Source organism: Cupressus sempervirens, chromosome 10, assembly GCF_028749045.1.
Source record: "Cupressus sempervirens isolate cs-2001-9-10 chromosome 10, ASM2874904v1, whole genome shotgun sequence".
Taxonomy (NCBI): Eukaryota; Viridiplantae; Streptophyta; class Pinopsida; order Cupressales; family Cupressaceae; genus Cupressus; species Cupressus sempervirens.
Window position 1 is genome coordinate 396,309,755 of NC_143127.1, and position 17,479 is coordinate 396,327,233.

General features: G+C 32.4%; 1 protein-coding gene across 1 annotated transcript in view; it reads left to right on the forward strand.

Moving 5' to 3' along the window:
• LOC149534344 (uncharacterized) overlaps positions 1–17,479 on the forward strand; it is a 59,980-nt gene that overhangs the window by 1,966 nt on the left and 40,535 nt on the right. The window contains exons 2-5 of the mRNA XM_089804703.1: positions 12,891–13,094; positions 13,212–13,393; positions 16,639–16,765; positions 16,905–17,117. Of these exons, the coding sequence (XP_089660829.1) occupies positions 12,891–13,094; positions 13,212–13,393; positions 16,639–16,765; positions 16,905–17,117 (726 nt within the window). The remainder of the gene's footprint in view (positions 1–12,890; positions 13,095–13,211; positions 13,394–16,638; positions 16,766–16,904; positions 17,118–17,479) is intronic.

Consider the following 17,479-nt stretch of genomic DNA (forward strand, 5'->3'; position numbering starts at 1 on the left):
AATAATAGTAGTAATGTCACATTAACATAGAATCTCACCAAATCACATTACTGTAATTCATGGTCATATCTGATTTCTGAATATTGTATATGATCATCATCATATCAGATTAATAATTGCTGGGATTGCCATTGCATATTCAAATTTTAAATTCAAAAAAATATAGTTGATGCTAAATTGCTTCAATATGCAAACAAAAATGAAAAATACCTAGTACTGTGAACAAAAATCAGAAATCTGTCTATTATATTATGATGATGAGATATTATCATCTACTTTACAAGGTTGTGATCATCCATCTCAAGGTCTTCAGCTTTCATGGAATTCAAAAAATCATCTCTCAATGTTGGATTCCATTTTATTATCGAAATGAAGTTTTAAATATTTCTAATAATTGCTGGTCGGGTTGGATTCTCGAATAATTTTTTTTTAAATTATTAAAAGTGTTTCTTATGTTTTTCATGTTATTAAATAAAATATATAAATGATTAAATCATTTAAATTGTTGCTGGTTTTTATTTTTGCATTAAAAACAGTAAATTAGGCCCAAGATACACAACAATAATTCAATGTTATTTTTTACATTTTTTTTATTAGGAGACTTTGGGGAGACTTCATGACACCTTTTTGAGGTCTTTGGAGATGCAAAAAGTCTTTGAGACATGTCTCTGTCTTTGAGATGCATAATGTGGGGGGGGATAAGTCTCATGAAACTGCACAATACCAAAATAGGGCAAACTAAACAAATATCATCTTGTTAATTTAAAATCTAAGATCCTTACAATTAACGAGATTTAAATCTTCAATTTGACTACTTGAACCCAAGACCTCCTAGATAAGAGGCTCACAATTTATTGTTGTATTGTAGGCTCTTGCCTTTACATTTTATGTTTATTATATCATTTATAATTAAATCCTATTTAGAAAGGTAACATACTTTCTACAATATTGTCTTTCGTAGTTAAATTTTTTTTTCCATTCATTGCTATTTTATTAATTTTTATTTATTATTAATTTTTAAATCTTATTATATTGATAATGGATTAATCATATTATTGTTTTTTAATATTTCGTTTAATTATTATTTACATAATAATAATAATATTTTATTATTATTTCTTATATTTTATATAGTTAATTATAATATATAATTTTATTATTGCTATTTACTTAATAATATTTTGTTATTTAATTATTATTAAAATTATATCTTAATGACAATCCACTCTTTCTTAAATTGCTTGCCCTCAAACAATGACAATTTTCACATAAATCCTCTTTAATGATTAGCTTTTGTTGTGTAACTTGAGTACAACTTGTTTCACTTTATGATTTCCAATATAGATTCATACCTTTGATTCTTTCAAACTTATATTCTAACTTAGCTAACATAGAACTACATGGAACATATACTTGAAAATATAATATCTATTCACATAAATATATGAATTTACAGTGCATGAAGACATGAAGAATTCACGAAGTAGACACATGATGCATGAAGAAACAAAGCATACATAATGTATACAAATAGTGAAAGGTTAGGAGTAATAATTTTCAAATATCTATTATAATTCTCATATTCATTTCTTATAAGAGTAATATTTATTTGGAGGCTAGGTCATCTAAGGTTGGCCGAGGAGATCTTAGTAATTTCTTGGGTAGAATCTTAGCCTCTTCTCCAAGACTTCTCCTGAAGTGATTGCAAGTAGTGTTTGTCTCGTCATCAAGCCTAAGTGCTATATCTATTAAGAGCAATGTTAATATATAGGATAGGTCATCTAAGATTGGTCATGGAGACCTCACTACACCTTTGGGTAGAACCTTGGCCCCTCGTCCCATGCTTCCCTTGATTTTCAATGGGTTCTCTCCTTCCATAAGCATGGCTAGGTGCTATACCAATAATGTTTATATATAGGCTAAGGTCATCATGTCTAGGTACTATAGCTTATTTATAGGCTAGGGCATCATGTCTAGGTGCTATACCTTACAAGAACAATATTTGTGTATAGGTTAGGTCTTCCTACTTAGGTTCTATACTGTATGTATAGGCTACGACATCATGCCTAGTTGCTATACCATATTGGAGTATCAATAACATTGCAGTGGGGTCCCATGGCTCGATTAGTTTAATTCAAGAGTGTGGAATGCATATCCCTCTTGCCTTAGAGATTAGCCCTACCCTCTCCAACTATGATTAAGTGAATTGATAGTTCATTATGTAATTAAGACAATACTCATAAAATATGGAAACCTTACTAGCCTTAACTTTTAATATATCAATTTTTATTGATTGAGAAGTTTATTCAAATGATTTTCTTAATCAACATATTGAGTGATGCATACTTGTTTCTTGATTCTTACCTTATCTTTGTGAATGATTCGTTGTTCTTATATGCGGGTCACTATTTTATCTTTACCCTTCAAAATTACAAGATCATGCTCTGATATCACTGCAATGTCCTCACCTATATTGCTTATATAGATCTTGTATTACTTGGTTATGAACATCAAAATTAGGAGTGATTATCTTTTTGTTGTTTTTTAATGCTTATAGTCCATTTCTAATAAGAATAATATACATGTATAGGCTAGGTCATCTAGGGTTGGCCAAGGAGACCTCACTAAGCCCTAGGGTAGAAGTTGGTCCCTTGTCCAAGGCTCCCCAATGTGACTTCAATTGGTTTTTGCCTTCCTTCATAAAGCTTGGGTGCTATACCATACAAATTTGTTACTAACATATTAGTGGGGACCCAGGGCTTGATTAGTCTAAATCCAAGAGTGGAATACACACCCCTCCTTCCTTAGAGATATCTCTTGGAATATCTTCCCAATTTTACTTTCCCTCATGCATATTAAATATTCATAGAGTCTAGTTCATAATCCATATTGTTAGATTCATTGTTATTGATCAAAATCAAAGAATGGTAGTTGCATCTTTCATGTTTGGGGTTGGTAGGAAAGTCTCTAGAGGGTGCCACTAAATTGCTCACAACCCAACTAAGCCCAAGAGCATGCAACTCCCTATTTTGACCATTCACCTCTTACTCACAAGAGTTAGGAATGCTCAAATGTGACAATTCCATTCCCTAGAGTGACATACTCAGATAAATTGTTAATCACAATTCCCTTACTTAGCATCAAAGATACAACACCAAATCAGCGAAAATTCCTCTAATATACGAGGTTGAGGGAATAATGTAGACAACACAATATCTTAATTATTATACATAATGGCATTATAATGACAAGTTATTTTTCAATATCAATGCATACGTATACATTAAACAATATTTAGATCATGTAAAAGCTATCACAATTTGATTGATACTAAATCAAAAACCATTTCAAAAGATAATTAATTAATGGTTAATGATGTTTTTTGCTCCTTAACTTTAATGCTTGCTAACATACATAGAGATATTTTACGATAACAATTGAAATAATACTTTTATGGTTTAATATTTAATTATTTGTAGCTCTAGCATCAATTTAACTATATATCCAAGAGCAATGACTAAACAAACATCTAGCACTAAATGTAGTTACACAAGAAAGTGAATCAAAGTTCCCAAACACAAATTAGAGCATGGTCCTGTGGAGGGTTATTACATGTTGATGCAAAACATTGTGAAAAATACCCTTTGAGGAAAAAGTGATTTGTTGAGATAACATCCCATGGTTTCATTTATTAAAAAATTGCCATTTTCACCGAATTTTTATCAGTCAATTTCTAGATAAAGACCATGAATTTTATTGTTAAAAATATTGCCCAAAAAAGCACCTAATGATTTGATACCATGAAATGATTGAGCTAGTTGATTGTATAGAGGAGAGGAATATCCCTTAAATAAACGACTTAAGAAGATCTTTCCATAATAGAAACAATTGAGACCAAAAGACATGAAAAAAAGTTACGAAAAGCTATGTAAATGGCTAAAACAACCTAACAAGCTAAATAAATATTACTTTAATAGGATTCCATCAAAAAAGATAGTATTTTAATGTTATGACAAGTGAATGGTCAGTACTTTGAGGTATCTTTGGTCACTGTTCATTGTTTATTATTTGTGTCTACTTTATTTGGCTTAATTCTATCAATACTCTGGTGCTAGGATTTCTAATGGTACCATCAATATGTTATTACACACTGTTTAATTTTATGTCTAACTATATATGCAAAATGTTAAATACAATCTTCAATGTGCACACCACAAGGATCTATCAATTAAATTTGATAAGATAGAAAATGTTAGTCTATTTTATTTTGGTGAGATATCCATTCAAAGAGTTTTTTTTTGTTATAATAGGTGAATGGTCCATATTCTGACTCATTTTTGCCCGTTGTGTGTCTCTATGTTTTATTCCTACTTCATGTTTTATGTCTTCTTTTATGATGATTTTATTGTGTCAACTTCTTATCTTGATTTTGTGCATAACTAAGTTGGTTATTTAGTCCAAAAAAATGATGGTATATCTTTTGCTATAGAGGCTTGTCAATTAGATCTCTAGAAAGAACCAATCTATATTCTTGGTTAAATGGATTGAATTTAATGCTAATTTAGGCCTATCCTCATATAATTTTGCCTTGTATGTGTTTTTGCTATAGAGCCTTGTAAATTAGCTCTCTAGAAAGAAATAATCTATATTTTTGGTTAAAAAGTTTGAATTTAATGCTAATCTAGACTCTTACTCGTAACATTGCTTTGCTTGATGAATATAACAATGTTATAGTTTCATTTTTTACAGACTCATTACTATTGTCTCGTACAAACTCAACAAACTCATTGGCGACTACATTCTCCAATTTAGGATTAAGAAAGAGTCTTAATGCTAGCTTGTATCCCCCATTGAATTTCACATCTTTGTATGGTGAAATCCTCCACAACAAGGAAAAGATCCTCATGTTGGAATATTTGGAGTCACTTCATAGATGCATATTTCAATGTGTTCATTGGCAATGTCTTGAGATTCATTTTGGAATTCTTTCTCCAATTGTTTATGCCCCTCTGTTCTCATACATGTAATTGCCCCTTCTTGGTGTGTGACCTAAAATGGGGGCTTTCTACCACTACTTAAGGAATATTGGGGGAAAAAGTTGCCTTCATTGCACAAGTTCCTCTCATTGCTGAGGTATGACTTGTTTTGTTGCCAATTACTTATGCAAGCATCTACTCTTAAATATCATATAACATTTTAGATGTTGGCACAATTATACTTCCTCTCTTTGGTATGCTTTGATGTCTTTCTATAAACATCACAAAGATGAAATTATCACTTGAGTGCAAATCCAACTTACACCCCATCACTTGGAACATGTTATATAATGTCAACATATTTCAACAATGATGAATTTGGCTCCATTTGAAGTAGGTTTGGACCACAATCAAAATTGATCGATGTTTTATATTTTAAGCATGAAAAATGAAATATTACAATAGAGTTTGTTTGTAGGTAAATAAATCCATTTTTACTGATATATCATCTACTTGTACTTGACATGAAAATGGTTGAGGCAATAAGTTATTCAAGCTAGTAACTTCCAAACTCACCCACAACTGTGTTTGGTATAATCAGAGCAAGGAAGATGTGTTGCATTTAATTTTTTATGTATCACTAAATTTAATCTTTGTATGATGACACCCTAGTTTTAATGCTTAGTAATTTTTTTTACTTGTATAATATTTGTAAGAGGGCGTGTCTCATTAGATGAAATTATGTTTTATGTTTTTTGCCCAAACATGGCTGAGTCATATCAGTGAACATGATCATAGTTGTGATAGTCTCTTGAAAAATTTGACATATAATTGACCTTAGTTCTCCAATCATTGCCTAGGACAAGTGCTTTTGCATTGTGTGCCATCTCTACACACATCGAAGGTTGGTGATTATTGTAGCAATTACTCTTTCACATTCACAAGGTGTTTTAAGTTGGATATTGTTGAGGTGTATTGAGTCTTAGAACATTAACATGGTATTAAAAAACCAAAAGAATTTTTAAACAATATCCAAGCTTGAGAAAATGATAATGTAAAACAAAAAACTGAAAATAAAATTGACAGCATTAGAACTGAAGTTAATAAAAAAATATTGACATTTCAAATAAATTCTCTTCAATAACATTAAATTTGAGGACCTAAAGATGGCTTATGACATACAAGCCATTGAGTTTGAGTAATTCAATATGGTGTTAGCAAAAAATGGACAAGTTATAACATAGATAATATAAAATAACATCATTTAAAAAAAAAAAAATTCAAAAAGTTACATTCAATAACTTCTAATCTTGGAGGATGTAATAATGGTTTACCACATTTAATGTGAATCTCATTAACCTTATGATAAAATGTGTGTGATATGCTTGCAACTTTTGCAATATCAAGATGAGGGAATGATTGGCACATGTTGCTTAAAATATATGCTCATCTCTCAACTCAACGAATTGAAGTTGATAATTTTGTAAGTTTTGGTGTTGTATGTCATGTTTTGAACAATATAACTAAAGTTGATAGTTTTGTGAGTTTTGTTGTTGTATGTCATGATTTGAACAATATTCTAAGTTGACACCTCCTCTATAAAGGTGGGAAGAGACCATAATCTGGTCATGACCAAGACATCAAGGGATCCTGAAGATTGATAGCAAAGAGAATGAATATTAAGGTTTTGAAATGTAGTTGACAGGGCCTGAGTAGTGCAATTCTAATGCCAAAGTTCATTTTGAAGTAGAATTAGGTGTGAACATGAGTTGTAGTAAGGAAAATGATATCAACATTTATCCCACTAATATTTTCTTCATAACCATGTAGAGAAATAGAGTCTCCAAATAGGAAGACACCTTTCATTACTAGATGAAGCATGGGTTGATTATTTTGAGTAGGCTAATATGAGTAGGAATTAATGGACTCGTACATGGATAAAAGGAGAACTGTATGAGAGCAGGCGTAGTGGCATAATTTTTTTTTAATTAAAGAAGGAGAAATCGAACCAAAAAACTCAATGCCAAGGGATAATAAAAGAGAAACTAGAAACTCAAAGGTGAAAAAAGTGCATGGCCTAGAGGATTTTCATGCGACTGAAAGTAAGAGAGTTTGGTGTCCCCAAGTGAGTATCCAAGTTTAGCCCTACATTACAATTTTTTTTATAAAAATAAGTAAGGTTTAGAGATACCTTTGACTTTGATTGAGGCCTTGCATTATAGTTAGGGATTATTTATAGTTGTAATTTGTAGTCAGATTTCTTTAAATAGGAAAAAACATGTATGGGGAGTGTAGGTCAAATCAATAGATTGTTAGAATTAATTTTAAGATGACTGAACCAGTCAAGTGACAAGGTAGGATGAGTTGGTGAGGTGCCCCAAAGACCCCCCTAGTCTAGGCCTAAGAGTGGATATACCTTTCCTCTTGGCCTCATGAGAACTATACTATATGTATGAGGTAGTGTACCTAGTGTGGTGTCCATCATCAATTTCCTCCATCTTACCACTCCTATTTTGCATAAAATGAGTAATTGCCGATTTGCCATGATAGGGATTATGCATACCATTCACTAGAGGGTGCTGGGAATGCTCCTCCTTAAGTCCAAAGGTATTTCCCTTGTCCCCCTTTAGCCCCAACGGTACTCCCTAGTCAAATAATACAAGGTGGCGTGCTTAGACGGTGACCTTATCACCATTTTCCCATCTGTGATGCCCTCATTTCTCCTACCATGGTTTAGTTCAGGTAGACAGAAAACATGATATTTCACTTGCAACATTCATGAGTCAAAAAGAAAATGCATATGAGACCACTGGTATGCAAATGTATATATGAGTTTGTATTTGTATCTACATATAATAAGTAGTCATGTATATCTACGTATAACAAGTAGTCACATATATCTACGTATAACAAGCAGTCACATGCTAATATTATATCTCTGAAATGCATAAATAATTCAAATAGAGAATGCTCATCAAAGTATTTTTTATTTAATATATGTATGTGTGCGTGTAATTATGTAATACTCATACCAAGGAATCAACAATCTGAGTGATTATTAGAATCTGTTGTTTTTGTTAATGTCTTTTTGCTTCTCTTCCGATGATTAAATGATTAATATAGATTGGCCAAATGAACCTTTAATTGCAACTCTGGTTGCTTGATTCCCAATTAATGTAGGAATGATTTAATGATTTCTTTTGATTTGTTGATTCAATATGTTAGTGAATGATGATTGAATGAATTTACAAAGAATGGGGGAGTGATGATAGATAATAGTCATTGAATGATTGGAATGGCTTTTGCTTTATACCTCATGGGTGAAAGGGTTTCCACCTTTCATAAGATTTAAGTCACTACATTTCATTGTGGCATTTGAGATTAATATATTATTAACCAACTTTATATCCCTTGGATGCACTCCTCAAATGAAACTTTCTCCTCTTTATATTTTTCATTATGAGGAAGAGTTGCATCTTTTCACCGTATCTGCCTTTTGCGATGGTTGCACCATTTGACAATTACTACCTTTCTAAAGGGTCACAACCCTTCATCATTGCTGGCCATCCTCCTTAATTCCCATTCTCTCTTTTAGGCAGATCAGAAGTGTGTCCTCCTTAATTCTCATTTTATCTTTTAGGCAGATTAGAAGTGTATTATATTGAAGAACATAACTTACAATGATTAGCTTCCTTGTGTTGATCCCTTCTTCCACACCTTCAACAAATGACTCTCCAACATAGTTATATTTTTTCATGGGAAAGTCACAACCATTCGTTATTGCAACTTTTCAAGAGAGTCAGAATCCTCGGTACTCTATGTTGTTTGAAATGGTCACAACCTTTCATAACTACCATTTGTTTAATTATTTTAATACTTTTCATTTTTGTATATTTGTTCAATTTAATCTTTGTTGTTTATTATTTAATCCTATATTAAGAAGAGGACATGCCAATCAGCTGTGCCCAAGATTCCTTGTGCTCAAGCAATAATAAACTAAGGTGTTTTCTAAGAGAACCATAATCAAACACGGAGCATTACACTTGGATATATGCAAACATGGGACACATGCATCAGAGATACGAAAATATCCAAACATAGAGTATACATATGAATATATGTAGACATGGTTCACTTGGTCCAATAGGTAGAAATGTCCATTAAGGACAAGATTCATCTCTTCGGGTACTTAGTCTACAAGAGGGAAGAGCGCCGAAGTGGGACCAGATTCATCTCTTGGGAGTAATCAAATCAGCATAATACTATTGATGGTGGGTTTGGTGTGAATACACTTTTAGGAAACACATGTCAAATAAATTAATGGTGGTGCACATGGAGATCCTTAAGAGAAATATCACTAATAGTAAATACTATTGACAGTGGATTTGTTGTGGATACACTTTTAGGAAACATTGTTATGCCTAATACATTATTAGGAAAGAAAGAGCTGAAGACACCTTAACCAAACATGAGAAGACCAAGTGGTTAATCGCATTAAAATGTTAAAGGAAGTAATAGTGGTGCACATGGTTACCCTTGGATTAAATCTCACAAATACAATTGATGGTGGCTCCAGTGTGAATGCATTTGCTAAAGACACTTGAAGAAGTCTAAGCAAGTTGACTACTTGGGTCCAAACTTTTCAATTAGTGGGTGTAGATGCACTAGGAATCAAGTTGTTAGGAGTCAACTGGCATCTCATTACAAAAAATGTGATGCATTGTTGGGTTGGAGTTGGCTAGTAGTAGTCAAAGTTGACAACAATTGGAAAAAAGAACTCTCTCGAGAGTAAAAAAATGGTAGGAACTAGGAAGTGTATAATTGTTTTGTAGGACCCAATAGTGAGGAAGTATCATCCTTAGTTTTGCTAGATTCAAACTTTGAAGAATAGTTGATAGAGAAGTAGGGGTCAAGAGCCAAACATTGAAGGTATTGTGGAAGTATAGTTGTTTTTGTAAGATGAGGGAGACTCTTTCTATGGATTGGTTCATTGGAAACATATGACAATGAAATATTTCAGTCAAATTATAATTTTCAAGTTTTTTGAACATATGTAGACCCAATATCGTGCAATCACAAGCAACCGATGGAAGATTTGACTTTCAAGGCTGGATAGTTTACATGCTATATGTGGTACAAGATTGGCAAAAGTCCACAGTTTTGGTTATATCAGAGGCACTTAACTTCATTGAAGATTCAAACATAAATGAAGGCATGCCTCAAAATAATATTATCAAAACATCAATAAGTTTAGAGCCTAGGGGTACTGGTGGGCCTAAACGCTACAAATTATTATACGTTTGGTGCATGTTTCACAATGACTTTGAAGTTAAACTTGAGCGAGCTTCACAAAATTTTTATTGAATATGGAAAAAATGCTACACACTGGGTTTGACAGGAAAATAATGTTGGAAAATAGAAGTGCATCTTACTGGAAAAAAGATGTAAAAATAACAATGATTGAAAATAAAAAGTGCATCTTACATGAAAGTAATGTAAAAATAATAATAAGGGAAAAAGGACTTTTGTATACAAAGGAAAAGAAAATTGAATTAAATAATAGAAAAGTATGACATTCATAAGTAGGAAAAATTTAGGTATCCTATGATCCTTTTATTCCATTCAACAGTTTGCCTCTGTACAACCCTCAAAACCTTTGTTTGTTGCATAATCATTCTGTCATTATCACAAGGCTTCTTGGTGTGTAATGTCCCTGTTTTGGCGGTAGTTTGATTTAATTAATTAAATTAATTAAGTTGTCCAAAATAATGAATATTTTATGAGGATGACTAATTAATTATTTTAATTAAATAAATAAGTGGTATTAAGTTAATTATTTTATCAAATAAATAAATATTAAAAAGGTAACTTTATATTTAATTAATTTAATAAAGTGACTTGAAAAATATCTTATAAAGTCAATCAATAAATTTAAAAAAAAAAGTTCTAGAAGTTTCTGGAGAAAGTGGAGAAAAAGAATAAATAGGCATCCTGGGCTTCATTCTCATCATCCAGTTTTTATCATTTCTCTTGACATTAGATTGTGAATACAATCACATGGTCTATTGTGAAGCCAATGGTTTTAGATAGTCTATTGGTCTTTGGGAATGATACCTCCCAGTAGATCGCATAACTGAGGAAGTGAAAGATCTTTTGAAGGGTTGCACTTTGGAAGTGGTATTCAGCCATTTCAAGTTGAGCTTAATTTGTATACTCAGACTACCTGAGGGTTTGAGTTTTTTTTGAAGCCGTCCGAAAAAGCAGTCCAAAAAATCAGTTCGAAAAAGCAAAGCGAAAAGCAGATCCGGAAAAAACAAGTAAAAAGGCAAATTAGAAAAAGCAAAGCAGAAAGGTAGCACTGGAGAAAATTATTACAGCCATCTACAATCAGGTTTCTTTGGATATTACATGCATTGTTCTTATCATTTAGATGCATATTAGAAGGTAAGGCTGTAGGTGAAATGTTGTAACAGATTTAAGCATTATTCATGCGGATGTAAGCCAAGAGTCTTGGCCATTTCATACTAGCATTGTAGTTGACATTTTATGTGCAATTAAGGAGACATAAGTTGCTGGTTTGATATAGTGTAATTGAACATGTATTTATCATTCATAATCAGCTTATTAGTTTGCACGCCAATTGTTTGACAAAATGTCAATTGGCTGTAGGTTCTCTTTTTGGTATAAATAACGTTATATTTCTGCATTCCAAGTGTTTGTATTAATGCCACTTGGCTATAAGTGCATTAACGCCATCACAGGTTGCATCCCAAGTGTTTGTCAACATTACTAGTTGCTGTAGCTGCATATTGCAAGTAGTTACAGTCACATATATGCATTGAATATTGTCAAAATAAGTTGCACATTCATGTTAGGTCATTGTTTAGTCAATTCAGAGTCTTCTTGCAAGCATTCTTATTGACGCTAAGTGAAGGAAAGAGCCATAAAAGCAAACGGAAATTTTATAATAGTCATATGACCTTTGTATGCAAAGTGCTTTCTTGAACCTTTATCAGCATTTTGGGATCAGATTTGAGCAGGGTCATTACATGGTGGTCATGACATTCAACCCTATCCTACAGTCGTCCTCTATGCAGTCCTTCGATTTGATTTTTTGGCACCAATTTCTGATCCTGTTGTCATAAGGTCTTCTTTGTACGCCCTGTTGCCAAGTTTTTGTTTCTCTGTTTTTGTTTCCGATGTATTCATTGGTGCATCTCCACTGTACAAGTAGCACATGCACCTCATTGCCGCAATATGACCATCCTTGCTGCCATATATAGCCCCCATAATTTTGCATTCTCTGGCTAATCACAGACCATTCTGGATTGCTGAAATAACTGACAAAGAGCTAGGTTTGATGAAGACAAGGTGGATAGTAGTCAAATTTCATTGAAGTGTCTGTTGGTTCTTGAAAGGGAGGAGTCATTGTTACCAACATCTATCATCAAAAAGGGCCTGTACACAATCTAGTAATGATCAGTGGGGTATACTGAGGGTTGGTGGGATCAACTATGGTGGTGGTTGAAGAAAAGATTCTTTCTACAATCTCTACCAACGTCCCAAGAGTGGTTAGTCTCATTTAGAAGTGGAGAAACTTTAAATAGGGGAAATCACTTATTTTGTTTTTTTAAAGACATTTTAACCAACAACTATTTATGAATCGCCAAATAAAAGAATTGCAGTTCTTATAGTTCTAGCTGTTTTTGAGCTAAGTAACAATCCTTACCCTCCCACGGTAACCAATGATATTATGGAGGCAAATCTCTTAGCAAATGCAAGATAATTACCTCGGGTAATAGATAATTATAATTGATGTTGTTCAATTGTTGTACATCTTTGCCCTCATGGCCATGTTAAAGGCTACTTTTCTTCATTTGAATTAAAATAACTTTTGATAGCTGTAAATGTCAGGAAGTGGAGAATTGCTTATCTATGGTAGAACAGTCACCTTCTGAGACAATGCAACTTGCTGTGGCCCCATCAGTTAATTCTTTGGTAAAGCCTGAGCTTTTGAGACATCAAGACAAAGATGTGAGGCTTGTGGTTATCACTTGTATCAGTGAAATTACAAGAATAACAGCACCTGAAGCTCCATACAGTGATGAAACAATGAGGGTACATTTCTGTCCATGCAAGCTGCAGTCCAGTAATTGTTAATTTTATTTCTGTAACGTTCTTTTAGTTGAGTTGGATGCATTCTAGGATTTCAATATCATTTGAATATTTCTGCAGGAGATATTTCAGCTTATTGTTGCAAGTTTTCAAGGTCTAGATGAGATCAAAAGTCCCTCATTTGCACGGAGGGTAACAATTTTAGAAACTGTTGCAAAAGTCAGGTCATGTGTTGTGATGCTGGACCTTGAATGCGATGATCTCATTCTTGAAATGTTTCGGCATTTCTTTGCAACTGTCAGGTTTGCGGTTTCTCCTTCTTTTATGAGACATTGGAAAAGGATATATCTACCATGTATATACAATTTTCATATCTATATATATATTGTTAAAACTTTATGTACATTTTAATTCTTAATTCTTCTATTATATTTATTTGAGATAAAATGATTTCTGTATATATATTCATGTAGATGGTATGATGTACAATGACTTTTGGTATCTTGTGAATGTCTTCCAGAATAACTTTTTTTCATAATTGTGTACAATGAACATTGTCTGATTTATTAATCAATGTATATAAGGGTTTTATGTTCTAGTTTTATCCATGCTAATTATAGATCAAGTTACTGATAGAACGAGTGTTTGTGGTGTATCCATACGCTCTTCCTTTGTCCTATTCAATCCAACCACACCAGGTAGCCATTTATTTTCTGTGAACTTTTCCTTCTTGCTCGCCTTTATGCGAGTCCCAAGACATTTGCATACCAATTTTACACACAACGTTACCTAGGAGGGAAGTGGCGTGTCCTAGTGTATTGTCCCACACTAGATGATTCCCATCTTACAACAACATTACAGTGACAATGTACAAGGTTTACAACAACATGACAGTGACAATGTACAAGGTGTACAACAACATCGCAGTGACAATTTACAAGCTTAGGAATCATTAGTTCTTTATATGAGTATACATGTCAAAGATATGCTAAGCAAGCTAAGGGGTAAAGAACAAGAGTTAGAAGAGTTAGTGTTGCTCAATGTTTTAACTTTTTAGAAATAATGTTTTAACGTTGAACACCTTGCCTGATTATTATTAGTCCCTAAGGCAGGAAACTAATGTTTTCAGTTGTGGTACATTAAATTTTATGATCACGGTCCACTTTATTGTTAAAGTTCAAAATTGTTTTATTTTTAAATTAATTTCTATTTAGTGATTGGCTGATCCCCATTTTCCTAGGGGTAAAATTGAATTATTGTCCAAAAAAATTATCAAAAAATATATTCCAGTAAGTTCTTCAATATGACGGCCTTATTATCACTGCCTCAAAATCCATCCATTGTTAGCCTGCAAGCTGATCAATCCCATTATCCTGCACATCCCACAGTTGGCTCCAATCTCGGTCTTACTGCAAACGTGTGAACCATGGCTTACACACAAAGATGAATAGGAAGGAGGGGATCTACCTCATCAGTTGCAGCAGCTGTGTAACTCTCCAAACAACTCAATTAACAGGATGAAAAGATGCTGGTTCAAAATATTCGTTTGATATTATAAAATAAATTCATCCTTCCATCATATACATTCTACACTACCCAAGGATAGTCTGCTCAGCCTCATAACTGCAGTGGAGCAAATCTGAGCCTGAAAGTAGTCTATATGATAAAATTCATATTAGTAGAAAAACAAATATATGATGATCACTTAATGAATTTCTACAAACAAATCCAATATTGTTGACTTATAATACATGTGACCCAGTATTATAACATTGGCAAATGAATGATACAAAACAATATTATATTGTTTGTCATTGCGCAAGTTGATAGCTGTGAAGGAGAGCTGTGGAGGAACAATTCATCCCAGGCCTTTGATGGCAAAACAGAAGCTTCAGCCTGGAAGTAGAATGATGAACATATGATATTGGATAATTGTGATATGACCAAATTGCCAAAATTTATTCTTTTCCTGAGATCTCGAATCTCCAAAACCCATTTTCAAAACGAGCACAAATTGTAGCAAGTGCAGGAAACTTCTCATTTTCACTGCATTATTTGCTAGCCTGGCATTTCCTTACATATTTGTCAGAATTGTCTGGTCTCCAATGACAGATATTCACTGTTTGGAAGTATTTTCTAGAGTTTGATCTAAATCAATGCTTGTTAATCAATTAAATGTATTGCTCATCGTGCACAAATCCATCCTTGCCAGTCCGTGAAATGTTTGGCTTAGCCTGTCCTAAGCCTTATCACCTCGAAAAAATAAATTAGATTATGATAGTTGAATTTGGCAATTGTGTCATTTTCAGGCATTGTACGCACGACAAAATTTAATGTTAAAAAAGGTGCAAAAATTTGTCCAGCTGTTTTATGTAAGGTTTAAAAACTTTTTGGACAAAAGTTAAATAATAATTATTCCAAGAATACTTACAAACATTCAAAATATATTTTTTATTATGCTTTAAAGGAAATTCAAATATTTGGTTTAAAAAATATATATCTCACAAACGTTGGTTTTTTTAAAATTATACTTCAGATTCATTGTTTTATTAATTATTTTTAAATTTATTTGAACATTATTTATTGTCATGGGAAATAAATATTTCATGGAAATAACGTTATCACATTTGAAAAATAATTAATTATAATTCTAAATTGAATTGGAGGGTGCTACAAACTCTAATATATGAGAGTTTAAGATTATTTTAAAAGTATGGAATTATTTTTGCGAAGTTTAAATTATTAGAATAAATATTCCAAAAATAATATATGAAAATAAGAATTGAAAATTGTATATTAAAAATTTTCTAAATGCATTTTATGTCAACAAACTTTCTAAAAATTCATTTTTCAAGTCATCTCTAACAATATTAATTAATGAAAACCTCATTTACTAACAACTGTTTATAATTGATAGAATTACAAATGACTGTAAATGCTTCTTCTGATAAGTTTTTTTAATGTTTTTGTTGCTCTTTGCTATTCAATCACTGTGTCTTACTACACACAAAAGCACCTTTCCATTCCTTACAAAGCACCCTTCCATTCCTTACAAAAGGCAGGAACTCTAGCTCTCTCAGAGCTCTTGTTTTTTGTTAATAACAGTAGGCCTGGTGCTATTTTTGCGTTACTAAAGCATGTTCTGTTTTTGATTTTTCCATGTTTGCAAAACTGTATTGATGCTTCCAGCATTTTTGGATATTTGTTTGGTGATATTGTTTTATCCATTAATGCAAGCTATTTGTATTTTATTTGAAAAAATAGGACATTGTCTGCTAGTGGACAATGTAGCTGGAATCTGTCACTTATTCAGCTTCCTTGCATGTGCATCTCTTTCATTCTTTATTTTAAAATTTTATATTATTCTGAATTTGCTTAATAATGCAAGTGATGCATATTTACATTCAAGCTAAAATTTAAAATAATCTACACATGTATGCTATATCCATTTTATGCAACGGTTATAACCATTATAGTTAGGTTGCTTTTACCAATTCAGTAACAATTGTATTCAGTTGACTGATTACATGAACTGAAATGGTTGCAGCAAGAATCATTCAGAAAATGTGGTAGCCTCAATGCAGACAATTATGGTTTTGGTTCTTGATGAGAGCGAAGATATTTCACAGCAACTATTATCTGTTTTGTTGACTAGTTTGAGAAAAAATGAACGGGTATGTGTTAGAAGGTTATTGTTTTGGATATTAACACTCGTTTTGTTTTCTAATATTCAAATTGGGCTGTTTTTTAAAACATCTTACTGATTTAAGTTTGTTGTATTATCATAACAAATTTTTAAACTGCATTTTCCAGGAAGTTTCACCAGCTGCCCATATGCTAGCTATCAATGTTGTTAAACGATGTGCAGAGAAGTTGAAGCCGTATTTGACAGCAGAAATGTCAGCTGAGGGACTTACTGCGAGTGATCTGCAGAAAAAATATCATGAGATTGTTTATGAAATTTGCCAACATGAATCCCATACATTATCAGTGCCAGTTGTTCCAAACAATGCAGAACACCTTTTGGTATTGACTTGTTTTTCTTTAAAATATTGATATATTTTTTGTTTTTTTCTTCGTTAATCTTCCTTGAGCTGTGTGTGGATTGGCTTGAAGGCCATTCTCGTTTACATGTATTAGATTTTAAAAATGAATTTGATTATGAATTTTAAATTGCATATAGCACTTAATTGGGCTGTTGGGCATTTAAGCATTGTGATTCATTAATTACCAATTAGATCAACTTATAAGACTTTCAAGTTATATGACTCATTAATCGCCAGTTAGATCAACTAATATGACATTCAAGCTATGTACTTTAAGCACAGTTGAAATACTTGCAAAAATATGTGGTTAGTTGTGAGCAATAATGTCTGGACACATTTTAC